The sequence below is a fragment of the Mustela nigripes genome, chromosome 11, assembly GCF_022355385.1.
Source record: "Mustela nigripes isolate SB6536 chromosome 11, MUSNIG.SB6536, whole genome shotgun sequence".
NCBI classification, from domain to species: domain Eukaryota; kingdom Metazoa; phylum Chordata; class Mammalia; order Carnivora; family Mustelidae; genus Mustela; species Mustela nigripes.
Genome location: NC_081567.1, coordinates 27376233 through 27402557, shown reverse-complemented (window position 1 = coordinate 27402557; position 26325 = coordinate 27376233). Strand labels below are relative to the sequence as shown.

The window sequence follows — 26325 nt, the reverse complement described above, 5'->3', positions numbered from 1 at the left end:
GGTGTCTTGACTTTGACCGAGGGATGCTTTGACTCCGACGAAGTCATACTCGTGGAACCCGGCGACCGCTTAGCACCTCCCGGGGGGTTCTCGCGCTTCCTTCACGACCCCGGGAGCTGCTCCGAGCCGCCCAAGATCTCTCCTCCGCCAGCGCGGCGGCCACTCCGAACCCCGCAGCCCGCGGAAAGTCCTCCAGCTGCGAGGAGGGGCCCTGACGCGGAGCGGGGAGGAGAGCGAGCTTTGGCGGCGCTCTAGCCCGCCGGGAAGCGCCGCGCTCTCACTCGCGAATCCTGATTGGCTGAAGGCCGCCGCTCGCGCGTGCGTCTTCCGGGCCACCGGGCATGCCCGGAGGAGCACGACTTCCGGTGCGAAGCGCCGTCGTCGCGCTCGTCCGGCCCAATGGCGGCCCCGCTGCTTCACACGCGGTTTCCCGGGGATGCGGCCGCCGCAGCCTCTGCAGTCAAGACGCTGGGCGCGTCGAGGACCGGGTGAGAGTCCGGGATGCTTCCTTCTGCGCCTCTGGGACCGAAGCCCAGGGTCCGGGGTTAGGACAGCGGGTGTGTGAAAGGGCCTGGGGCAGAGCTGAGGGAATCGTGGGAGCAACGGGGAGAGGCTCATCTCAGGTTCTCGGGAGTAAGGCCAGGCCCCTATAAGTGGGTGGTAAAGGTGGGAGAGGGGGGCTGGGAAAATGAAGCTGTTCTCCGTTCCGGAGTCCCCATTGCTCCCCACGGGGCTGTCTCGTCGCGCCCCAGGCCGGGGGACTTAGCTTCTCCTTTCCTCATCTCTCCGGCTTCTTCGTCTAGACGTGGAGAGAGTTCCCTGAGCTCTTACTTCTCAGGCGAACGTTGTCTTTGATGGCAAATGAACTCGTCATTTTCTGTTGATGTTTGCAATTAGTTTCCACATACACGGTTTTTTTTTTTTTTTTTAAAGTCTTCCTCAACTGTTTCTTTAAAAAACGATTTGTCATCTGAGAGAGGGAGAGCGAGCTGGGGGAGAGCCCCCGGGAGAGCGAAATCTCGAGCCCATCTCCCCGCGGAGCTCAGCGCTGGAGGTGGGGCGCGGTCTCAGGACCCTGAGATCATGACCTCAGCCGAAATCAAGAGTCCCACGCGTAACCGACTGAGCCACCCAGGCGTCCCCGTCTTTCTTAACTTTGAAAGCACCTAATCCCCATAAAACATTTTGGGGGTTAACTTTTGGAGTCATTAGTAGGTTGCTTTTTTTTTTTTTTTACCCCCCCACCCCCACTACTCCGCTCTGAGTAAAGGGGGGAAAAAAAAACAAAACTTTATGAAACACTTAGCAACTGTATCCTTCATAGTATTTATTAAGTGCCTATACTTTTGTGGTTATACAGTTAAAAACAGGAGCTGTCAAAAGAGACATCTGCTGTCAGCGGAGCTTAAGGAGGGAAAGACGGTGATCAGGCAAATAAATAAAAGAATAGCGTGGTTTCAGGTAGAGGTAGCCTGAAGAGATAAAAACAGGGTAGTAGGGGGACTGAGGCGATGGATCCTTTGAATTTTGGCCCCCCTGACATTTGACCTTTAGCTTGAACCAAGACAGGAACTCCGTGTGTCTAGATCTGGAGCACGAGTATTTCAGATAAAGGGAACAGTAAGAGAAATGGGAATCAGCTTGGCAAGTCTGAAGAATAGCAAGGACACTATGGTTGCGGCATGTTAAGTGGAGGTGAGGTCAGGTAGGTAGGGGCCAGTTGAAGACAGTGACACAGAGTTTGAAATTGTGTTCTTTTTTTTTTAAGATCTTATTTATTTGACAGAGAGATCACAGGTAGGCAGAGAGAGAAAGAGAAGAGGAAGCAGACTCCCCGCTGAGCAGAGAGTCCGATGCGGGACTCAATCCCAGGACCCTGAGATCATGACCTGAGCCAAAGGCAGAGACTTAACCCATTGAGCCACCCAGGCCCCCCGTGAAATTATATTCTAAGTGAGGTGGAAGACCTTTGTAGAATGCAACAGGAGAGTAGAGTAGCAGGATCTGTTTTAAGTTTTGGAAAGATCATTAGATCACTGATTGAAGACTTTGGGAGGTTAAAGTGGAAGCAAGGAGGCCAGGTAGGAGGCTTTAGCAATAGTCCGATGGAATGATGTTGGCTTCATAAATATTGACTGTTACAATTTTTATTATTCTCTGTCCTGCACTTAATAGTGTGATAATCTTGGGTCTACAGGCTTTCAGATATGCTCACATTAGAAAATGATTTCTTCAATTCTCCCCCAAGAAAAACTGTTCGGTTTGGTGGGACTGTGACAGAAGTCTTGCTGAAGTACAAAAAGGTAAGAGGCGATAATGTGAGGTTTGGTGTCCTGTCTCCTGCCCACTCCTGCTTGCTTGCTTTAAAAGATTATATTTATTTGACAGAGACACAGCAAGAGGGAACACAAGCAGGGGTAGTGGGAGAGGGAGAAGCAGGCCTTTTGCAGAGCAGGGAGTCTGATGTTGGGCTACATTGCAGGACCCTGGGATCATGACCTGAGCTGAAGGCAGACACTTAATGACTGAGCCACCCAGGTGCCCCTGCCCCCTGCTTTATTGAGATGTAATTGATACGTTGAGGTTTAGTGGTTCTTCTTCTTCTTCTTTAAGTTTTATTTATTTGACACAGAGAGAGAGATCACAAGTAGGCAGAGCAGCAGGCAGAGAGACAGAGGGAAGCAAGCTCCCCGCTGAGCAGAGAGCCTGATGTGGGGCTCAATCCCAGGACCCTGAGATCATGACCTGAGCTGAAGGAAGAGGCTTAACCCACTGAGCCTCCCAGGCGCCCGAGGTTTGGTTAATTTGTTGCTGGTTAGGATACACTCAGGTCTTTATAAAACTAAAGACCAGCAGATGTAGTAAAGTGAATTTGAGATGTTAGTCTTGAAGTCAGTAATTTAATAACAGCATTATATTGTCAGCTTAGAATTAGAGTAATAACCTCTTTGCTGAGGTTGTATATCTTCACATGCTTTACTTAGAGAGTATCTTTAAAAAACTTGAGCAAGTGCTAGAATAAAAGTCATTATTAGATCAGAGCATTTTTCTTTCTTTACAAAAAAAAATTTTTTTTTGAAGATTTTATTTATTTATTTGAGAGAGACAGTGAGTAAGAACACCAGAGCAGGGAGGGTCCGAGGGAGAAGCAGACTCTCCACTGAACTGGGAACCCATTGCTGGCTCGATCCTGGGACCCCGGGATCATGACCTGAGGTAAAGGCAGACTCTTACCTGACTGAGCCACCCACGCACCCAAGAGCATTTTATATCTTAAGGAATTCCTACGCATTGTTTGGGACAATAAACCAGCTCTATCAGTAGTGGTTGGTTTTGTTTTTTGTTTTGATTTTGTTTCAGTTTAGAAGTGCTTCTACTAAATCTCGGTGATGGAGGGAAATTATGAATGTTTGTTTTTATACGTATAAGCATTTTAGATCTGCATATGTGAATGGATGGTATCTTGTGTCATCAGTTGTTGTATTTAGGTGTCAGTACACAAGTATACCTAAATGTGAACAACCTTTCAGTATTCACTTTTACTTTTTTCCAAGCTGCCTAGCTGCACTTACATGAGTTTTTAAATGTTTGGAGTTAACAATTTTATAGTCCTGATGTGTGAAAGTTATGATGTTCCTTTTGTAATAGTTAAAAGTCCTGCTGTTCATCTTTAACAGGAAACTGAAGCAAGCAGAACTACTTTTTTTTTTTTTAACCCTGTTCTTGTTTAGGGTGAAACCAATGACTTCGAGTTGTTGAAGAACCAGCTGTTAGATCCAGACATAAAGGTAATTAATTTACATTTGATTGTTAGCAGAATTGTTGCTACTTCGTACAGATTCAGTTTGCACTTTTGGTCCACTTCCATTCTCTAGAACTTGCTCTCTCTGTATTATCCCTCACTGTAATGCAGCCCCTCTCAACCAGGGGCACTTTTGCCCCCAGGGCACATTCGGTGTTGAACTGGAGACATTTTTGGTTGCCCGGTCTTGGGGAGGGAGGGCTACTACTAGCATCCAGTGAGGTGGGTGACGGGGTTGTGGCTAAAAGTCCAGCAATGCACAGGGTGGCCCTCCACAACAAAGAATTTTCAAGTCCAGGGTGTCAGGTTGAGATTGAAGTGCCAGTTCTCAGATTGAGATCTGTGCTTTATCTTTCCTTTCTGGAACCTCTTTCCTCTCTGCTCCATGCTGCTCTCCTGTCTCTTAACTGTGAAAACAAAAACACAAGTTGACTTGTCTTTCAGGCTAGTTCCCTTTTCAGTGTTTTTGGAAATGTTTCAAGAGATGTACCTTTTAAGATATGTACCTGTCATGTAGGCACAAGTCAGTGAATTTTGTTTCCCTTTTCTTCCCTGTATTTTCCAATTTTGGAAAGAGTTGTCTCTTACAATGGCCCTAGTAGTCCTATTGCCTGGGATCAAATACTTACATGGTTTTCCCAGTGTGTGATCTTGGGCAACTTGTTTAACCTCTCTCCCTTTGTTTTGTCTTTGTAAAACCAGGGAGACAGTAGAGAGGGGTCTTTTAAATGTAGAGGTTTTAGAGGATCCAGTGCGTTAATATATGAGAAGCACTTAGAACAGCCCCTGACACAAAGGGCTTTGTAGTTGTTAGCTCTCGTTCCTGCTGACAGCCTGCACTTTCTCAATTCTGTGCATTTTTAAATCGACTGTGAAGTCCTCTGTTGTGATTACCGGGACAGAGAATACCAGTCCTTTCTTACATGCTGATTTTAGCGGACTTCTCCCCCCGCCACCAAAGCCTCACATGAACTTGTAGCAGTTGACACTGTTGGCTGCCCACTTCTTAAAACCTTCCCTTCAGTTTCTGAGATCTTCTGTCTTCTTATCACTTACATTTAATCATTCCTGTGACTGGTTCTTAAATTTGGTGTTGGTGAGGTTTCCAGACTTGACGCTTTCCTTCCTCCGAAGATTCTTCTTTCATGATCTCCTTAGGCCGTCGTGGCTTTGGAACTCACCCATGGCCTGGTTAACTTCCAGGTTTGTATCTACAGCTCAGAGTGCTCATGTGGGCTCCAGACTTGTTTGTTTTAAGGGTTTATTTATTTATTTGAGAGCAAGAGAGAGAGAGAGCAAGCAGGCACACAAGCAGGGTGGGGTGCAGGGAGAGAATCTCCAGCAGACTCCTGCTGAGCACGGAACCTGACATGAGACTTGATCTCAGGACCCCCAAGATCATGACCCCAGCCAAAATCAAGAGTAGGATGCTTAACCGCCTGAGCCACCCATCCTCCCCTTCCCAATTTGTTTCTTAACTGCTAGCCCACAAGTATTACAAGTGCCTCAGATTTAGTATTTTCTCTCTCCCAAATGCACTCCTCTATAGTCTTCTTTATGGGCCTAACTGACGTGTTGCTGACCTAGTTCTTGAGCTAGGAACCTTGGGGTCTGTCTCGACTTTGTCTCCTCTCATTTCCATTGATTCACCAGGGCCTTTGGAGGAAGAAAAAAATCTTTCAAGGCTTCTTGCATTGTTGGTACTCTTTGGTCTGGATTCTTCCCTTTACTCTTTTAGGTTATCTACATTCCGTTCTCCTCCGGCTCCCCGTATTGACCCTCCCCTCCCCCGCCAAATATTACCCTCCACAGTGCAGCCTAAATAATCTCTAAAGCATATACTAAACATGTTATTTTCCTGAGGGAAACCTTCATGGCTTTGCAGGAAAGCCCACCTTAGCATGATCTGCTGCATTTCTTTGTATGTTCGGTCTCACTACTTTATTCCATGAATTTGCCACTTTTTTCGTCTTCTTTTCTTTTATAAATTTTTTTAAAAAGTCATCTCTACACCAAGCATTGGGTGCCACTTCTTTTCATCTTTATCTCTTTGCCTGTGCCTTTTGTGGCTGCAAGAAGGCCTCTGTATCCACTTTAGTTAGTCCCTGTGGGAGCATGGGCTCTGCCTTCATGGCCTCGTCTACTGGCTTTGTGACTGAGAGTAAATATGCAGCATTTCCGTGCCTCATTGCCCCCAGCTATAAAGTGGGAAGCAATGTTAGCACCTGCCTCATGGGATGGTTGTAAGGATTAAACGACTTACTATATGTTCAAATCTTAGAACAGTGGCTGGCAGTAATATAAATTACTATATTAGTTTTACTGTTATTATTACTTTATCTACAAAATTCCTGTTTGAGATCCAGCTGAAGTATCCCCCCCCCCCCCCCCAGATTTTATTTATTAGAGAGAATGAGCAGGGAGAGGGGTGAAAGTAGAGAGAGAGAGACAGACTCCCTGATGAGCAGGGAACCTGAGGCAAGGCTTGAGCGTAGGACCCTGGAATCATGACCCATGCTGATAGCAGACTCTTAACCGAGGTGCCCGTGAAGTGCCCGCTTTAATGGAAATTTCTTTGGTTCTCTCTAAGCTCATGGGTGTTCATTCACTCTGTTCCCCACCCTTCCAGCACATCTTCCTAATTACAAATCTGACTTACAGGGACTTTGGTGACCATTTATCTCTGCCCCCTTTTGATTCCCAGATTTGTCTGTTGACTTGTTTGCCATATACTCTAGCTGAAACGGAACTACTTTTGGTTTTCTGAATACATGCTTGTTGCTCTATGAGTAATGGAGCCCCCAGAGAACATTCGGTCTGTTGAGAGACAGCAGAAGTGTCACTTCCTGTTTGAAGCTCTCCCTGACCCTTGCATTCTTCCATTGGTACAAAGGACTATTTTCTTTGTGTTCTGTTGTTGTTTTTAGGATTTTATTTGTTTAAGTAATCTCTTCGAGCGCCAGTGTGGAGCTCAAACTCACAACTCCAAGATCAGGAGTTGCATGCTTTGCCAACTTAGCCAGCCAGGTGCCCCACTGTAGTGTGTTTTTTTTTTTTTTTTAAGATTTTATTTATTTATTTGACAGAAATCACAAGCAGGCGGAGAGGCAGGCAGAGAGAGAGCAGGAAGCAGGCTCCCCGCTGAGCAGAGAGCCCCATGCAGGGCTCGATCCCAGAACTTTGGGATCATGACCTGAGCCGAAGGCAGAGGCTTTAACCCGCTGAGCCACCCAGGCGCCCCCCCACTGTAGTTTTTATCAGCAGTTCTCATTGTATCTTGATGTACTAACAGTTGCATCATTTGTGTCTCTTGTTAGTTCAGAGAGTGTTGCAAGTGATTTTCAGTACTAAAGCAGCAGAGTCTGCGACTAGTTTACTTTAAAAGAAGGAGCAGTTCAAATGCTAGCTTTATCATTTTGTTGCACCTTTTTTTTAGTGGAAAAGGGATAGGATAGAGTTAACTCATTTTTTATTTGCACGTACCTTAGCTTGTCTTCTCTGCTTCAAGCCTCGGTGAGCTACCAGTAAAGTTACCTTTACTGGTTGTGGACATGATGAAATTACCATAGTGCACATGAGTTGGAATTTCCTTGATTTTACTGCCCGCTTACTTGGGGTTTCATCAGGAAAAGGTTGGTCCCATTGAAGTTTGTTGCTGCACATCACAGACGGTCAGCGGTTGAATGAATGGGGGTGGGCTCCTTCTCTTTGTGGAGCAAGGCATTGTGGGAAAGTGGACAGTGTAGTTTTTGACCCAGTCAGACAGGTTTGAACCCAGTTCTTTATTAGCTTCTCAAACGGGCAGGTTGCTTATTAATTTCTCTTGGCCTCAGTTTCCTCAGCTGTAAAGTGGGAACACCAGCAGTCCATTTTAAGCATTGTTAGGGTTGGTAAGAGATGCACTTGTGTGCTCTTGGCACCATGCCTGGAGCCTGCTGTGATCTCACTAAGTGGCGCCCCCATCAGTGATCTGTAATTGCAAGCACAGCCCTGGCTGGTTGTCACGTAGGTACAATATGGTCTGTGATAATCTCCCTAGAAGCACAGCACTGTCTGTTAATCGTCTCTTGTGATCGTCTTTTGTTTGTTTATATGGTCCTTTCCCTCCTGAGCCTGAATCAGCATTAACCATTTCTTTCAAAATTGGGGGTTTATAGTTTGTTCTTATGTATGTTGTGCATATGCATTTATACAAACAATATGTTTTATGTTTACCTAACTGATAACATTTTATACATGGCTTGTTTTCTTTTAGCCGTTTTTTGCATGTCACTAGACGTTATTAATAACGAACAGTTATTTTCTTGCCTAAAAAATGCAGGCTCCCATGCTGAGCAGGGAGCCTGATGCAGGGCTCGACCCCAGGACCCTGGGATCATGACGGGAGGCAGACATTAACCGACTGAGCCACCCAGGCGCCCTGACACTTTTTTTTTTGAGAGAGAGAGAGTTGGGGGGAGAGAACATGCACGAGCCGGGGGAGGAAGCAGGGAGAGAGAGATTCTTAAGCAGGCTCTATGCTCAGTGCAGAGCCTGATGTGGGACTTGATCTCAACAATACCGAAATCATGACCTGAGCCGAAATCAAGGGTCAGACGCTTAACCAACTGAGCCACCCAGGTGCCCCTATATGTAACAGATCTGAATATGTGTGTGTGTGTATTAAAAAAATATATACTTTATATATATAATATTTATTTATATATATTATTATATTTATATATTTTATTATAATATTTGTATTGTATTATACATTTAAATATAATATATATAAAGTGTATATATACATAAATATACAAATATATAAGTATATATAAATATATAATATATAATAATAAATATATTTATATTAATATATATAAGTATATATAAATATATATTTATATATATAAATATATACTTAAACATATTTATATATAAATATATTTAAATGTATAATATAATATAAATATTATATAACAGATATATACACACACACACTTTTTTTTTAAGATTTTATTTATTTATTTGACAGAGATCACAAGTAGGCAGAGAGGCAGGCAGAGAGAAAGGGGAAGCAGGCTCCCTGCTGAACAGAGAGCCCTGCTGAACAGAGAGCCCGAGATCCCAGGACCCTGAGATCATGACCTGAGCCGAAGGCAGAGGCTTAACCCACTGAGCCACCCAGGCGCCCCTGGATCTGAATATATTTAAGTCTAGTTATAGATTGGCTTGAGAAGAAGTTACATGTATTGACATCTCTAATTAATTAGCTTAGACTGAATGTTAACATGTTCACACACCAGCATGAAATTAGAGGAAATTGAGGTAACTCTTGGTCCTTATGGTGTTACAGTATTTGAATTTGCTATCATTCTGCAGTTTGAAAAATTCTCACGTGTCAACATTTGAGGTGTTTCCACTTAGGGCAGACAGAAGCAATCAGAATGAAATATTGCATTTAATTCTCTTTCCTGTGTGTCAGAGTTCATGTGTTACTTTTTTTAAAACAGGGAAAGGTATTGTATCGTCCTTTTGTTTTGATACAAACTAAGAAATTTTTGGTTCAATTTTGGCTTCAGTACAAGTTTGTGACTTTTTTCTCCTAATTTAAATATTATTGTCAGGTGCTTGGTGCAAGATAGGTATCATCTTTTCAGTTATTTTAGAGGATTTTGTGATTTTGACAGGACTTTTCTTTGTTTGCCTTAAGGATGACCAGATCATTAACTGGCTGTTAGAATTCCGCTCTTCCATCATGTACTTGACTAAAGAATTTGAGCAGCTGATCAGTATTTTATTGGTAAGTTGGCCGCTTATGTCATTGACTAGTTTGTGATTCAGTACTTTGAAAACAGAACACATTGTATCAGTAAAATGTTTCTTTTGTGTGTCTCTCCCTCCCACCCCTAGAGACTGCGCTGGTTGAATAGAAGTCCGACTGTGGTGGAGGAGTACTTGGCTTTCCTTGGTAATCTTGTATCAGCGCAGACTGTCTTCCTTAGACCCTGTCTCAGCATGATTGTTTCTCATTTTGTACCTCGTAAGTGGTGCTTTGCTTTCTTTGCTTTTTCATTTTTTTAAACACCTCTTTATTAAGATACTGCCCTCTCAGAACCCTGTGGGGATTGTACCAACATGGAAAATTCTGAGATGCATATTGGCAGCAGTTTTGGTACCTCTCTGTTCCCTGTAAGGATTTCTGTGGCGGCATCTATATTTGTTGCTGTGATTTTTTTTTTTTAAATGTAATTTGCGTTAGTGAGATTCTCAGGAAGTGTTAAAAGTCAGGAATTTTTAGCTTTATCTGTAAAGTTACTTGACTTTTTTTTCTTCTTCTTTAGACTGCACATTCAGTCATTGTACTAAGTTTGGACAATGGAAAAATCACTTTTTTGTGTACCTGTTGATTGTTTAGGTTGGTGACACAAAGAATGACGTATTTTTATTTTTCCCCTCAAAAGCCCGAGTGGTCATTAAGGACGGTGATGTCGATGTTTCAGATTCTGATGATGAAGATGACAGTAAGTATAAAGAGGACTAAAGCGAGGGTTTCCTCCTGTGTCTGGCAGAATCATGCTGAAGGATAAAGTATAGAGGCAGCTTTAGGATTTATTCTAATGCTTAGACTGCAACAAATGACAACCTCTGATAGACTCTTTTTTGTTACATTCAGCAGTCACATGTAATCAGTTGCCCTTAGCACATTACTTATGTCATCAATCTACTTAGTCTTCATTGATGGTTGGTTCTGGAGAAATATCTTAAATTTAATATTTTGCTAATAAATGACTCAGTTTTGGTTAGGAGGTGTTTTTAGCTAAAAAACAAAAAAACATAATTTTTTGGTTTTCAGTTTTATCTTAATGCTCATACTCTCACTTTTCTCCTTGTAGATCTTCCTGCCAATTTTGACACATGTCACAGAGCCTTGCAAATAATAGCAAGATATGTCCCCTCGTGAGTATCCTTTTGCTTCTTTCTTTGATCATGGTCTTTAAGTCTCAAGAAAATGGTAATCAGTTAGTGGGCATTTACTATGTTCATAGCATCAAAACTCAAGTTGTATGGTACATGTTTTTGTATCCTGTGATAGAACATTCTACAAAATGGCATTTTAGTTTTCTCTTCATTGTCTGTATTGAAATTATTTAAAAATTGATTTCTGAATTAAGGACTTAATTTAAATTATGTAAATTCTTAAAGCTTGTGTGCAAATTTTCCTCCACATTTTGTATAGTGGCTGAAATTTTGTTTTTATCTTCAACAAGATGTGATACCCCAAAATTTTCAGTGAACAACCCATGTGTCATTCCATATAAATAAAAATTGCAGTTCTAATTTTGTATGTTGATTATATTAAAAGAATTCTTTTCTAAGGATTTATTTTATTTTAGAGAGGGAGAGCCTAAGCAGGGGGAGGTACAGAGGACGAGGGAAAGAATCTCACACAGACCGCCCTCTGAGTGTGGAGCCTGACGTTGGGCTCCATCCTACAACCCTGAGATGAAATCAGGAGTTGGTTGCTTAACCAACTGTGCCACCCAGGCACCCCATATTTGCATTTCTAAAAAGTTAACAGTTCTAAGAAAAGCCTGGGTTTCTTTTGGAAGGGTGGACTTCAAGTTCCCCTGTGTCGCGGCCAGCGCGACAAACCGACTAGGAACGTGAGGGTAAGAGGATGGTGAAAAGAAATGAAGAGACAAAGAGATGGGGCAGGAGGAGCACCAAGGAGGATGTCCCCTAGTGCCCAAGTTTATTTTGCAGAGCTCTGATTTATACCACACAGTAAGGGAATCACCTCCTGTACATCTGGTGCTAGTTTCTATTTTGGCCTGAGAGTAGCCAGCCATGCAGAGATATCAGACAGCCTTGACCTTCGTGGTTTGGACACCTAGGCCATAACACAATATTCACAAAACACAGGAGCCTTATTAACTTAGTCTTGAGACAGCAGCTGCAATGGCAACAAGCCAAACCTTACAGTGTTCTCATAACAATCACCAGGGGAAAACGGTGGCACTCTAGCTCGCCACCCATGAAAGTCCTCGGTTGAAGAGGTTCCCAATAACTGTTGCTGTATTGGGTTAACCCCTTCTAGGCACCAGGCTCCCAACACCCCTGTAAGTTTATTATTTGCTAACTTAAAAAAAAAAATGCTCAAGATGATACTTTTTTTCTGCTTTTTAAAGTAAGATATGTGGGACGCCTGGGTGGCTCAGTTGGTTAAGCAGCTGCCTTTGGCTCAGGTCATGATCCCAGTGTCCTGGGATCGAGTCCCACATCGGGCTCCTTGCTCTGCAGGGAGCCTGCCTCTCCCTCTGACTCTGCCTGCCACTCTGCCTGTGCTCGCTCTCTCTTTCTCTCTGACAAATAAATAAATAAAATCTTAAAAAAAAAAAATAAAGTAAGATATGTGGGAAAGCACTATAGAGGGAAACGTTTAGATTTTAAACTGACGCTCTGTTGCTTTTGTAGGAAAAATGATTGATTTGATTTGCCATTGATATCAAAGTTAATAGGAGGCTGTTTCCTGCTAAGTTGATGTAGATCTTCTCTGAAGCTATGTGTTTATGTCAAGTTGTGATTATTTGAAGTAGTTAGTGACCATTTGCTTCCTGCATCCATATTTACTTAGAATGGAAATGTCACCTTCCAAGAAAGTCCAGTTAACATGGATTGATCTTTAAATTTTTAAATTTTTTTAAATAGGACACCGTGGTTTCTTATGCCAATACTGGTGGAAAAATTTCCATTTGTTCGAAAATCAGAAAGAACACTGGTAAGAAATCTTTTCATGGGGAAAATAATGGAAAAGTTATCACTTAGTTTTACGTGATGTTGTTTTTTTTTTTTTTTTCTTAGCAGTTGTCTTCCAGATTAAACTCAAGACTAAGAATTTGACTCAGATTCCTTTCTTAGGAACTCACTGAGGATCCCCAGGCTCTTTTTCCCTTATGCAAGTCAGGGAAAGAGTCCATTTCAGAAATATCTGAATAGGCTTAGTGATAATATAGATAAAAATTACTAGAAGGTAATAGTTTATACATTACCAATTGTAAACAAGCCTTATTTGAACATGAAGGCAGAACTGTCTATGGATGAATTTTTCCCAAGTTTTGTGTAATATTTAGATGACCTGTGGTTTTCAGTAATGACTAATGAATAGTGGTTTCCTACTAAGCATGCTTTTTTTTTCTAAGTAAGGTATTATGTGTATTAAATACAGAGTTAATAAGGTTTGCTAATGTTTGTGATAGTCTGTTTCAAGTGGCATATTATAAATCTTGTATCTCTTATGACTATTGATGTAAAAATACTCAACAACCCACTAGAAAATGGCATTTAGCAACATAAAGAGTTAATGGACTATGACCAAGTGAAATTTATGCTGGGAATGCATGGTTCGTTTAATACCTGTTAAAATCAGTTAATAAAACACACCATGTCAGTAGAATAGATGGCAGGAACCACATGATTATTTCAGTAGATTCACAAAAGTATTTGAGGAACACCAAAACCCTTTCATGACAAGAATAGAAGGCAGCTTTTTCAACAGGTAACATCCCTCTCAATGGTGAAAGAGTGAGAACTTTCCCCTAAGATAAGGAACAGAACAAGGATGTCTGCTTTTGCCACTTTTGTCTAACAAGGGCACACAGGAAAAGGAAAAGACACCCAGATTGGAAAGGAAGAAGTAAAAATGCCTCTATTGACAGATGACATGATCCTGCATTTAGAAAAATCCCGAGGAATTCTCAAAGCACTATTAGAACTAAGATGAGTTCAACCTGGTTATAGAATACAAGATCGGGGCACCCGGGTGGCTCAGTGGGTTAAAGCCTCTGCCTTCGGCTTGGGTCATGGTCCCAGGGTCTTGGGATCGAGCCCCGCATCAGGCTCTCTGCTCAGCAGGGAGCCTGCTTCCCTTCCTCTCTTTTCTCTGCCTGCCTCTCTGCCTACTTGTGATCTCTGTCAAATAAATAAATAAAAATCTTAAAAAAAAAAAAAGAATATAAGATCAATATACAAAAGCCAGTAGTACAAGATAATTTAATGGGGCAAACAAGTCTTTTCCACAAGTGGTTGTGGGACAAGCGGAAGTCTACATGAAAGAATGAAGCAGGGCCCCCCACATGTTAAACAAAAATGACCTCAAAGTGGGTGAAAGACCTAAATGTAAGCTAAAAAAAGGGCTCTTAGTAAGAACACATAGATGAGCACTTTTGTGACCTGGGATTAGGCAACAGTTTCCAGATAGGATGCCCAAAACACGAGAGCCACAGAAAACCAGACCAATTCGACTTCCTTACAGCTAGTCAGCTCTGCTTCAGGACCCCTTCCAGAGAGTGTAAGACCGCTCAAACCTTGCGAGTCGTATAGTGGATAAAGGAGTAATCTAGAATATACGAAGCACTCTTCCAATGTCTTGATAATACAAAGGCAAATAACTCAAAAAATGGGCACACGACCTGAGCAGGTATTTGTCCAGAATTGATAATGCTTACGGTCAATGCGCAAAAGAAAAAAGGTCAACATCGCTAGCCACCAGGAAAAGGCAAGACGAAACCCTAACAAGGTTTCACTTCACAGCCCCTGGGATGGCTGTACTTAGAGGGACAGACAGTGACAAGTAGTGGTGAGGATGTGGAGAAGTCAGATCCTTCCCTTGTTCCCTTGCTGGTGAGAGTGGGGAATGGTTGGTGCTGGAAGTGCTTTGGGAAGGCCTCTAGACCGTCCCTCAGAAAGGTTGAACAGAGAATTGCCATATGACTTAGCATTGCCACTGCTAGGTGTCTAACCAGCAGAAAGTACACGTCTGCACAGCACTTTACAAGATTATTCAGAAGCAGCATTATCTCTAATAGCCAGAACATGGGAACAACCAAATACTCATGGGTCAGTGCATCAACAAAATGTGTTACATGTATACAGTGGGTATTATTGGGCAATAAAGCAGAGTGGCTACGAAGTGAGTGAATCTTGAAAACATGCTAAAACGTCACATAGCAGAAGATTCCACTTCCATGGCAGGTCTAGAATAGGCAGATCGTTAGACAGAAAATCAGTCAGTGGTTCCCTAGGGCTTGGGAGGACGTACACTACCCAAAAATGCCCTGCCCTTTTTAGGTGATGAAAATGTTATAAATCAGTTGTGGCGACAGTTGTACAACTCTGAATATACCGGATACTGTTGAATTGTACACTGTAGATGAATGACGTATATCTCAACAAACCTGTTTTTAAAAATGCTATAGAGGTATACAGATTACAGATTTAATTAATGGGGGTGTGGTGGGGGGCGTTTGGCTGGCTCGCCAGTGGAGCGTGCAGCTCTTGAGCTCAGGGTTGTGAGTGTGAGCTCCACATTGGGTGTAGAGATTACTGAAAAATAAAATCTTAATAAAATCACCCTCCCCAAACAAATTTAATTTACTGGGGGGTAATTAGATTAATTAGACTGAACGATGGAGGAACTGTATAGTTTCTGTGTTGCTGAATAGTCTGTTTTTTTCTGTTTAATTGAAATTAAAGATTGTGTAATTAATGTTTTCTTATGTCATTATGAAATACCCTCTGTTGAAGTGTTTTGTCTTTTTATGTTTTAGGAATGTTATGTTCATAACTTACTAAGGATTAGTGTGTATTTCCCAACCTTGAGGCATGAAATTCTGGAGCTTGTGATTGAGAAGCTACTCAAGTTGGATGTAAGTATTTGATAATCGGTTTTTCTCATTGATTTTCGTTTATTAAATACGTAGTCGTAGTACGTGAAACAGTAGTAGCAATGATGGAGAAGAATCCACATTTCCACCTTTCATTTCTTTGAACATTTCTGGAGCTTGGTGGATGTGCTGGGTTATAGAGATGGCCCCATCTCTCCTGGTCGGGAAACAAGGCATTAGATGGTCACAGCCATGTGAAAGTCCAGTCGTGGTAAATGCTGTGACTGGAACACACAGTCATTACGTGCTGGTAAACCCGATACCGTGCGAAGGGGTGAGGAAGGCGTTCCTAAGGAAGCGATGTTGAATTCTTAGACCTTTTTTTTTTTTTTTTAAAGATTTTATTTATTTATTTGACAGAGATCACAGATAGGCAGAGAGCCAGACAGAGAGAGAGAGAGGAAGGGAAGCAGGCTCCCCGCTGAGCAGAGAGCCCAATGTGGGGCTTGATCCCAGGACCCTGGGATCATGACCTGAGCTGACGGCAGCTTTAACCCACTGAGCCATCCTGGCGCCCCATCTGAGACCCTTTTGTAAAGAGGCCTGCGGTGGGGTGCAGTGGGAATGAAGGAAAGTCCTGGATGCTAGTGACGGGGGAGAAAGGGCGAACTGGTCCTTGAGACTGGGTTGGAAGTGGGGAGGTAGAGGGTAAGAGAGCGCTTGCTCCCCGGGGAGTAGAGGCGGTGTTAGCAGTTAGAAGTCAGGAGGAGGTTGGGAGAGGAAGAGTTCGTTGTGGATGGATTGGGGGGCAGCTGGGCACCAGACGGAGTGGTAGCGGTGGGGAGGGGCCGGGGCTCACTGTGCTGTGGTGCTGGTGACGTGGGAGACAGGAAGTGTGCCGAGGGGGAGGGAAGGCCAGGGCAGACACCTGCAGGGGATCTGGGAGGAGGAAGGGTTTAGTCAGTGGTGTGAGCTACTGTTGATGTTTTTAAGAAGGCTGAACAGAGCCTAAGTCCTTGGAGTTGGTGATTAGGGAGTCTGTTGCCTTGTCCCTGGAGGGGGAAGCTGCGTTTCGGGGGGGGCAGTGTGTGTGGTTGTCGAGTGGGGCTGTTGGAGGCCTTGGTGAGGGTGTAGGAGGGGATGGAGCTGGGCTGTTGGTGGACGGCAGAGTGGGAGTGAGGGAGGAGAGCCCTGGTACCGTGGCGGGCCGAGGCCGCAGTGCAGCAGGCCTGGGGAGAGCTGGAGGAGGGTGGGCAGGCTGGTGCGCGGCTCACTGGGAGGAAAGCTGTCCGGCCTGCTGCCTGTGCCACCTGTAGAGTCTTCCCATGGGTCGCACTGGGCAGCGGTGGAGAGCACATTTAGAAAGAGGTCGTGCAGAGAGAGAAAAAAGGCAGAATTTGAATGTTGTGTGGAACAAGGTGTCTGAAGGACCATATACCAAAGTGACTATTCAGTAATTCAGGTTGACTTGCATTTTGTCATTCTTCTGCTCAGCTGACGGATGATATGCTTCTTGTACAACATGTAAGAGTTGGGATGCATGTTGGGTTTGTGGAAGCTGATTTAGACCAGCACACTGCATTTCGTAATGATTTTATGGAAGTGTGTAGTGAAAGGGTTTGATTTGTAGTCTCGTAAATTCCTTTGTGACCCGGGCCAGTTTATAGGTTTGCACCATAATTGTATATTGAGTCACAGTATCAGAAGGGATGCTCCTGTGGACTTCTTTAAAGTATGTAATGTGAGGGGTGCCTGGGCGGCTCAGTCCGTGAAGCGTCTGCCTTCTCGGGGTCCTGGGATTGAGCCTCATGTCTTCTCCCTCTTCCTCTGCCTGCTGCTCTGCCTACTTGTGTGGTCTATCTCTCTGTCAAATAAAGAAATAAAATCTTTCTCCTTTTTTTTTTAAGTATGTATAGCAGATCAATTTCCAGTACCCAAATAAAGTACTTGTATTTTTTTTTAAAGGAAGAGAGGGAGCAAGTTGTGGGGGGCAGGGTGCAGAGGGAGGGAGAGAGACTCTCATGCAGGCTCCACACTGAGCACAGAGACCACTGTGGGGCTCGATCTCACAACCCTGAGATCACACCCTAAGCCATAACCGAGAGTTAGATGCTTAACCGACTGAACCATCCAGGCACCCCAAAGTCATTGTATTTTTTATTTTACTTTATTTTATTTTTTAAGATACTATTTGAGAGCATGAGAGAGAGCAAGCATGGGAGCAGGGTAGGGGGGTAAGGGGAGAGGGAGAGGGAGAAGCAGGTTCCCTGTTGAGTAGGGAGCCCTGTCCCAAGACCTGGGATCATGACGTGAGCTGAAAGCAGACACCCAACTGACTGAACCCCCCAGGCACCCCCGAAATAGTTGTATTTTCACTGCCATCATTTTTCCCCCTTTGTTATAATGTAGGTGAATGCATCCCGGCAGGATATCGAGGATGCTGAAGAAGCAGCTGTTCAGACTGGCAGTGGGCCAGATGCCACCGAAGGACTCTTCAATATGGTCAGTGTCCCCCAGGGTGGGTGGGGGTGGCTGACGGCCCCCCATCTTCTCCAAGGCTTTAGGTTAAACAGTTGTTGGGCAGACTTGGAAGTGAGGTTGAAGTGAACGGCTGCCGTCCGGTTGCTTCCTGTCCAGCCGACTTCGGTTACTTCCAGGGCTTTGAATGTGGGAGTGGTGAAGTAGGTTTCATTTTTGTTCTTAGTTTGTGTTTTCTGTTGTTCTGTTTTCTGTTTTTTGTTTTGTAAACCACATATAGTTTGTGAAGGAGTGATACATAGGAAAGCATACCAGTGTGATTTCTCTGTTTTATAAGTCTTAGGCCTTAATGCAGTACTTCTCTGCCTGGGGCTAGGCTTACTGGAGGAGGAGGGCTTGAGAGGGGCATTTAGGTCACTAGGGACAAAGGGCGTGAAGAAGCAGGAAAGGGCAGGGGAGGGAACTAAGCGAGAGTTTGCTCCCAGTAGGAAAACAGCTGCAGCCTGATGACCCCAGATCCCATGTGGGTCCCAGCTTGAAGTCAGGGAGACAGACTCCCGTGACCCCTTGTCAGCTGGGCACTTCAGCTGGGGAGGGGAGGAAGGAGTGCAAGGCTGTTCTCCGGAGAACCGGTGCTCCCAGCAGCCGGGGCACGGGTGCCCTGTCCTGGGGGAGGAGACCTGGCACCAGCAGGGCCCAGCACAGTGGGTCCCAGGAAAGCTGTGGTGCTCACGTGGCCTTGTGCCGAGTGGGCCTTCCCCGTGACTCTCCGGCTGGGCTCGGAATCTTTAGAATGCCATTAGGGGTTCCGGGTCACACCTTTGGTGGGGAGCCTCTGCCTAGGGCGGGGGCCGGTGTCTTGTCTTTGTTTTATCTTTCAAAGGAAATAATCAGCACTGAGAATTTTCCCTCTTACCCCTTTTACCCCAGTTTTTAATGTCAGTTTGTCCCTTATCTTCAAAGGATGAGGATGAAGATACTGAACGTGACGCCAAGGCTGACCCTCAAGGGCTTGATCACATGGTGCATCCTGTAGCCGAGCGCCTGGACATCCTGCTGTCTCTGCTGCTGTCCTACCTCAAGGACGTCTGCTTCGTAGATGGTAATGACCCGCACTCGTCACAGTAGCCGCACGTGAACTCGGCAGCGCCCCGGCTGTGTGCTGGGTGTTTCTCCTACGTGACCGAGTCCTCCTAGAGGTCCTGTACAAATCACCGTTTCAAGTACGAGGAAAGGAGGGTCTAGGGAGATCCCGTGACTGCCGGTGTGACACAGCTGGAGAATGTCGGGACCGGATTCGGGCTCAGCTGAATTTGTCTTCAAAGCCCCTGATGGTTTCACTGACTGTTGTAGTTGGGGATGATTCCTGGAGTTTGGTCAGTTTTAGGTGGAGATCAAAACACACTCGAGTTGCTCAGGACATCTAGGAGTAGCGCACGTCAATACAGGGTTGGTGCTAGGGATGGAGTTTGGGGGTGTAGTGCTGTGTTATGCTGTGAACACTTCGGGGCACTTCTTGCCATCCTGGAACTTTGTGCATCTGGAGGCTTTGCCATGGAAACAGGATTCTTCTGTTCGCATTGTGAAGATTTGAGAATGATAGTTGGCCACTCAGAGTAATTTCTAAGATTGGAATCTGAGTTGACTGTATTATTATTTTAATTTTTTTGTGGTTATTATATAGTTGAGAGAAAATTTGCGAACTCTAGGAAAGGATTAAAAAAGACAATTTAAATGTCTGCGTTTGTACTATTCAGAGAACCATTATTAGCATTTTGATCTATGTTTTTCTTTTAGGTTAGCATGTGGATATTTAGGAGTGTGTTTTTCACTGGGTTTGGGGCTCGTGCTGCACACAGTGATTCATAATCTGCCCTTTTCCCCCTGCTGTGAACATTTTCTCTGATCATTCACTATCCGTCTAGGCTGCTGTTGATTGTGTGGATTTAACTGGTCTCTTATTTTTTTTCTCCCTCCCCCCTCTTTTTTTTTTTTTTGAAAGATTTTACTTACTGGAAAGAGAGAATGAGCAAGTGAGGTGAGGGGGAAGGGCAGAGGGAGGAGAAGCAGGCTCCCTTCTGAGCAGGGAGCCTGATGCAGGGCTCGATCCCAGGATTCTAGGATCATGACCTATGCCAAAGGCAGACACTTCACCGACTGAGCCACCCAGGCACCTTCCCCCATCATTTTTTTGCTATTATAAATGTGTGATGAATATCCTGTGTTTGTGTGTGTGTGTGTGTGTGTGTGTGTGTGTCTGGTAATGCGCCCGTGATCAATTTCTGGCAGTAGAATTAGTGGATCAAAGGGTTCTGCTACATAAATAGTAAAATTGCCCTTTAAAAGGGCTTCCTATTTATGGCACCACAGCGGTGTGTGAGGGGAGGGCCTGCTTCATTGTCGGTGCCGGATTAGTATAGTTATGAAGGAGAATCTGTGCAAAATAAAAATGGCATTTTGTTACAAACATAGCTTAGTGGATGATGTTTCTTACTGGTATCTTATTTTTAGAAATTTGGTAAACGAAAGTGGCAGCTTAAAAATGATGTGTAAGGCTGAAATGTGAAACTGTCTCTTTAGGCAAGGTAGATACCAACAGAACAAAGGATCTGTATCGAGATCTCATAACCATCTTCGACAAACTCCTGTTGCCCACCCACGCCTCCTGCCATGTACAGTTTTTCATGTTTTACCTCTGCAGTTTTAAACTGGTGAGTACTCTCAGCATGGTCTTATTTTTTTCTTGCCCATGATTTTCCCTTAAAAACTGGGGTGAGTGTGGGGGGAGTTGGGAAAGGACACAGGAGGTGAGCCTTTTTTTTTCTGAAGCTCACTTTTCTGATGCCTCTAATGATAGCTCTTCCTAGGCCAGGTGCTCCGAAAGTGGCATTCTGCGTTTGCTCCACTAGGTGGTGCCCTTCCCTCTCCTTCCAGCCCTGGCTATTAAAATCCCGTGGATCTTTAACTGTTTCTCTCCTCATTCTCTCAGTTGATCCTAACGAGCCCCGAACAACTTCTAAATCCAGAGTTTTAAAACTTTAGGCATTGGCTTTCTGTTTGGGGGGCGGGGGAGGAAATATGGACTACTGTTCCTTTGCCACTGTTTTGTAGCTTTCTAGAAGTGTCAGGAGAGTACTGGGCATGGATAAGAAGGTTAAATTCTTTGCCCCGAAGTATGTGTGCCCCGAAGCTTTTGAATATAGCTATTTGGGGAGAAGTTGGAGTTTGTGCCTTTTGTTTAAAAAAAAAGCTTTAGTCTTTTTACTGCGATGAGCATCATTAGTCAAACACTGTCCTTGAATCTGTGTCTGTGTTTCTGGGTAAGGGCTTGGCACTGTCACAGTCCTGCTGCACGGTTCCCCCGCGAGTGTGGCTTGTCCCTGCTTTCCATTTCTGGCTGAATGGCGGGATCAGTTGCAGATTCCAAGGCCCTGTCACTGAGCCTGGAAATCTGTAGGGTTGTATCTAAATTTCAGCTTGTTTGGGAAACTTTTTTAAGGCTGGGGAACACCTTTAGTTTTTAATACTATCATCTCAGAATGTTGTAAAATTAAGAACCATGAGAACTGCATATATTCTTTATCTAGCAGTATGACAGATACACTAGCACTTTCCTCTATGGTTGTGGACAGTCTTAGGATTCCGATAGCCAGAGATTTCTTCAGCATTAAAAAAGATTAGAGCAATACCTTCTCTTTTTATAGGGATTCGCAGAAGCATTTTTGGAACATCTCTGGAAAAAATTGCAGGATCCAAATAATCCTGCCATCATCAGGCAAGCTGCTGGAAATTATATTGGAAGCTTTTTGGCAAGAGCTAAATTTATTCCTCTTATGTAAGTAACCTAATTTTCCAAGTGCTTTTTCATGTCATGCTTTAAAAAGATTATAGCATTGTTTTAAGTCAGAGAAATACCTGCTCTAATTTTTGTCTGCCTTTAAAGTGAAAAAATCTATCCCCCATTCTGCGTAAGACGTTTACATTTCCAAAAGGCAATTTCAGAATAAAATGTCTCCTTTACATATAAAGCCTCATATGGAAAGCTTCTGTCCTCTGTTTTGCATAGTTACACTTGAACATGAAGCCCCATTTGTCTTCATGGATATTGTACAGTGTTTGTATACTGTTTTGATTCTTTTTATAGGTTTGTCATTTTTCATTTGCATTCCGAATCAGTTGTATCTTAAAGCTGAAGAAAAAACTCTTTTAAAGGTAATAGAAAGATCTGTTTAGGAGGCCAGCTCTGGGCCTACTTCTTCCAGTGATGTATTTGGGCCAGTCCCTGACCACCGATAGCCCTCTGTCCACTCTACCCTACATTGTAGGCCATAGGACTTCATCAGAACCCTATAAGGAAGGGCGAAGTCAGTCACACACAGTCTCTTCCTTGTAAGATGTTGCTAAGTGTGCCCTTTCCTGCGGCCGTATTGCTCTGAGAGGGCAGGGAGGCCATCGGAGGAGTCCTTCAGAGTCCATAAGGAGACACGGTCCATCCCTTGGGGCCGCGGGCAGCTTTAGGGGCCTGTTCTTGCTAGAAGGTCGCAAGTTCTACTTTAGAATTGAAAAGCTGTCTTCCTGCCTCCCATCCATTTCCTTCTTTTGTTTGCTGCTTCTCTGTGCCCACAGGGAATAGACGAAGAAGCCTGCAGACTGACTGTTCTTTGCATGTAGTGAGGCAACTGTGTGTTTTTACGTCACTCTTGGTTTTGTGTGAAGCAAGTGAAGTTGACTTGGGTTTTTCTTGTCCCTAGTACCGTAAAATCGTGCCTGGATCTTTTGCTTAACTGGCTGCACAGATACCTTAATAACCAGGACTCAGGAGCAAAGGCATTTTGTGATGTTGCTCTCCACGGACCATTTTATTCGGCCTGCCAAGCTGTGTTCTACACTTTTGTTTTTAGACACAAGCAGCTTTTAAGTGGAAACCTGAAAGAAGGTCAGTGGTGTGGGGTTGATGGGGGTGAGCTGGATTGTTCTGGAATACTGGCAGTCTTGAGAAAGGGGGGGTCGTTTCTTTTTTGAGAATTTGATGAAAACTGTGGAGTCAGAATACTGCCCATGCACTCAAACTTTGACACATAATTTCAAGCAGCCCTTAGACCCCTAAAGCCGTAAGGCCCCTGTTGAGCAGAGAATGGCTTGGCGGTGGAGCACCTCTGTTTTAGAGGGTGACGTCTAGGCTGATTGTGAGCCGTGAGGGGGCTCTTCCTTGGGTGAGGCCCAGCACAGTGCTTTCTGCTGGTCCTTGTGTCGGCCTGGGGAGGGCGGGCATCGTTCCCCCCTCCCAGGGGGACTCTAAGCAGACGCAGGATATTGATTGGCAGGATTAGATGAATATGATTCTGAAGCTCAGGGTCATAACAGTCAGGCTGCTTTGTCTAGGGGCTTAACCGTTAACCTACCAGTTTGCAGTTTTGCTAATTTCTAAGGGTTGCATAGAATTAAAATCTACCAGATGAAGTTTGTTTGTCAGGTTAGTGTGACAAGAACAGTACCAGTTAAGTCCGTTTAAATGGTTTTTTTACTTGCATGAATAACTCAAATGGTTTAATAGGCTGTTTCCTCTAAACCTCAAAATCTGACATTCCGGGCTGGGTCTCTGGTTGTTGTGGGGGCTGTTGTGGGCATGTTAGGATGGTTAGTGCCCTCTCTCCACTAAATGCTAGTAGCACCCTCCTGACCGCTGCCCGGACTGTCCATTGTGACCACTAAAACTCTCCAGACACTGCTACAAGTCCTCTTGGGGGCACAGCTGCCTTGAGAGTTGAGAACCACAGCTCTGAACTGAAACTTGTGTGTGTTACATTGTATTGTTTACTCATATTCTGTTACTTCTCAAAAGGTTACAGCTAGTTATATAAATGAGGAATAGGACAAGGTTTTAGCCCTACTTAAGCAAAGTATCTGCTGTTTGGGGTATAAATAAATGGTAAGACTTGGTTAAAGAGCATGTTCTTGTAAGCCATGATGGTATCCCATTTTTAGTTTTATCAGAATATTCATCAAAGAGGGGGCACTTGACTAGCTCAGTCAGAAGACCGTGTGACTCTTGATCTCAGGGTTGTGAGTTTGAGCCCCACGTTGGGTGTAGAGATTACTTAAATAAAACTTAAAGAAATACATTAAAGAATTATCTAAAAAAATTTACTTAAGCATAAGTTGGTTTGCTTGCAAGGTATCTTTTACTAATAGAGGAGAGAATTCTGTGTATCTGTTCTAGGAGAGTGGTGTCTAACTTTTACTTCTACCTCCATAGTTTCCTTGTAAGCATAAAAACAGCTATCACACACAGGAATAACTTGCTCAGCTTCACTGGTAATTTCAGATGTGCAGCAGGTCCTGCTGTTGGCTTGCTCTCGTCAGATTGGCATACATGTCTGTCTGACGATGTCGGGAAGGAAGAACACCAGATCATAGTCATTACCTCTCGGGAGTAGAGAGCGCACTTGTTGCCTTAGCTCCATACTGACTTCGAGATTAACTGAGATCAGATCACATGGGTTTTTTTTCCTCTACAAACTCAGAATATCCTGAGTTTACAAATACCTAAATTCCAAATTGTCATAGAAGTTTATAGCCCACTAGGGATGTGCACTTACTTCCAGGTCTTTGAACGAATACACTGTTTTCTTTAGAAAAGTTGACTTGGGGGCGCCTGGGTGGCTCAGTGGGTTAAGCCTCTGCCTTCTACTCAGGTCATGATCTCAGGGTCCTGGGGTCTCTGCTGCTTCCCCCACCCCCGCCCCTGTCTCTCTGCCTGCCTCTCTGCCTACTTGTGATCTTTGTCTGTCAAATAAATAAAATCTTAAAAAAAAAGTTGACTTAGTCACAAGTGGGTGTGGTTTGGCCTGGTGACTTTCTCCAGGCTCGTGTGTATGTGACTGCGTGGCTCTCACCTACTTGAACCATTTCTGTAAGTGACTTTGTGAGAAATATTTCTGGTGTGTGAAGTACTCCGTGCTGCTTCAAGGTATTTCGACTGTTAAGTTTGTACATTTTAACAAATGTGTTGTTTTTTAATCAAAGGTTTGAGATACCTTCAAAGTCTAAATTTTGAACGTATAGTGATGAGTCAGCTAAATCCCCTGAAGATTTGTCTGCCTTCGGTAGTGAACTTTTTTGCTGCAATCACGAGGTAAGTTACTTACACTTTATGGGTGGAAATTACTTAAAAATAAGTTTATGTTAGTATCAGTATTGTACAGTTCCACTACATTTCTGTGAAATTAGTAAAATTAGTCACTATAAAACACATAAAAACCTATAACCCCATCATTTTAGGAAGCATTGTCGTTAAGCTTTTGTTTTTATACTTCGATACTATGGGAAGTTGCTAGTGCTTTGTGTTCAGAGATGATAATTAAGCAGAGGCCTCAGCGCTTAGAAACGAGTAAGGCGACTAGGAAGTGGAGAGGTGCAGACCGAAGGTGTTTCTCAGGGTAACACACAGAGACCAGCCGCAGGAGGGGTACGCAGCGGCCGGAGAGGGGCTGGCGAGCGTCTGTCCTGTCAGGCCGTGCGCGGCAGGGGCTGGGTCCCCGCGCACCTGGAGGCGCATCACGCAGGACTCCCTGTGTCCTCCCAGTCCGGGTGGTAGTGCTGAGTCCTGCTTCAGTCCGGGATGGTGGCACCCTGGGGAGACGGGCCGACCTGTGAGAAGGGGCTCCCCGAGGGCCGAGCCGGTGCGCAAACGCAGGCGGTCTAGTGTTACTCCCCGGGTGATTCTGCTCTTGGTACACAATGAGTTGGGGACTTTGAGCCCTTGATCCGGGTGTTCAGGGTAGGATCATAGCTTAGAATCTTCAGCACGTAAGGGTCTGTTCTGTTAGAGACGGAAATAACTCTTCATCCCTAGTCCCTTAGACCACCTGCTGCTCTTACTCAGTAATCTTAGTTTTCCTCTGCTGGGCTTGTAGTTCGGGGTCTTCTGTCTCCTGGGATTTCAGAAATGATAACGGGATCAAGGAAAGGAGCAGACGACGAGCAGGAGTACGGCGGGGGGCGGTGTGAAGGGTCCCAGCACAGTGTAGGGGAGAGCAGGCGGCCGACGAAGAGCAGCAGAGGCAGGAGCCGCTAGACTGTTCATGGCAGGGAGCCCGCTGTGCGAGAGGCTGCGGGTCTGGGGTCCGGAGTGAGGCCGAGAGCAAGAGGTGGGCCCAGAGGTCTCTGTCAAACTGATGCAGTGGCCTGTGGCCGCTGTTTCACTTCCCTAACGGGATGGGGATTCCTGTGGACCCATAACTTGCATTTGATTTGATCTGCTGAGTCTTACTCTGTCCATTTGTTTTTAATCAATTGTTTGTTGGGATTTAGGCCATTACATTTTGAGAATTGGGGGCGGCAGCTTAGGGGCCTCGTTACAGGCGTGTCCGGTGGAGCCCTCACCCCAGTGGCCAGGCC

At 44.5% G+C, this 26325-nt stretch overlaps 1 protein-coding gene across 2 annotated transcripts in view; it reads left to right on the top strand.

The window, feature by feature from the left end:
• The first annotated feature begins 337 nt into the window (after positions 1–337).
• The window catches only part of RRN3 (RRN3 homolog, RNA polymerase I transcription factor), a 30128-nt gene continuing 4140 nt past the window's right edge, over positions 338–26325 (top strand). The window contains exons 1-15 of one of the 2 annotated variants that reach the window (XM_059415279.1): positions 338–488; positions 2249–2303; positions 3732–3788; positions 9495–9584; positions 9695–9824; positions 10246–10305; positions 10678–10741; positions 12494–12563; positions 15391–15489; positions 17857–17949; positions 18889–19027; positions 20506–20636; positions 21630–21760; positions 22677–22861; positions 24952–25060. In XM_059415279.1, coding sequence (XP_059271262.1) covers positions 400–488; positions 2249–2303; positions 3732–3788; positions 9495–9584; positions 9695–9824; positions 10246–10305; positions 10678–10741; positions 12494–12563; positions 15391–15489; positions 17857–17949; positions 18889–19027; positions 20506–20636; positions 21630–21760; positions 22677–22861; positions 24952–25060 — 1502 coding nt within the window. In that variant the 5' untranslated portion in view covers positions 338–399. Of the gene's footprint in view, positions 489–2197; positions 2304–3731; positions 3789–9494; positions 9585–9694; positions 9825–10245; positions 10306–10677; positions 10742–12493; positions 12564–15390; positions 15490–17856; positions 17950–18888; positions 19028–20505; positions 20637–21629; positions 21761–22676; positions 22862–24951; positions 25061–26325 lie in introns of both variants that reach the window. The other variant, XM_059415277.1, reaches the window with a different exon arrangement.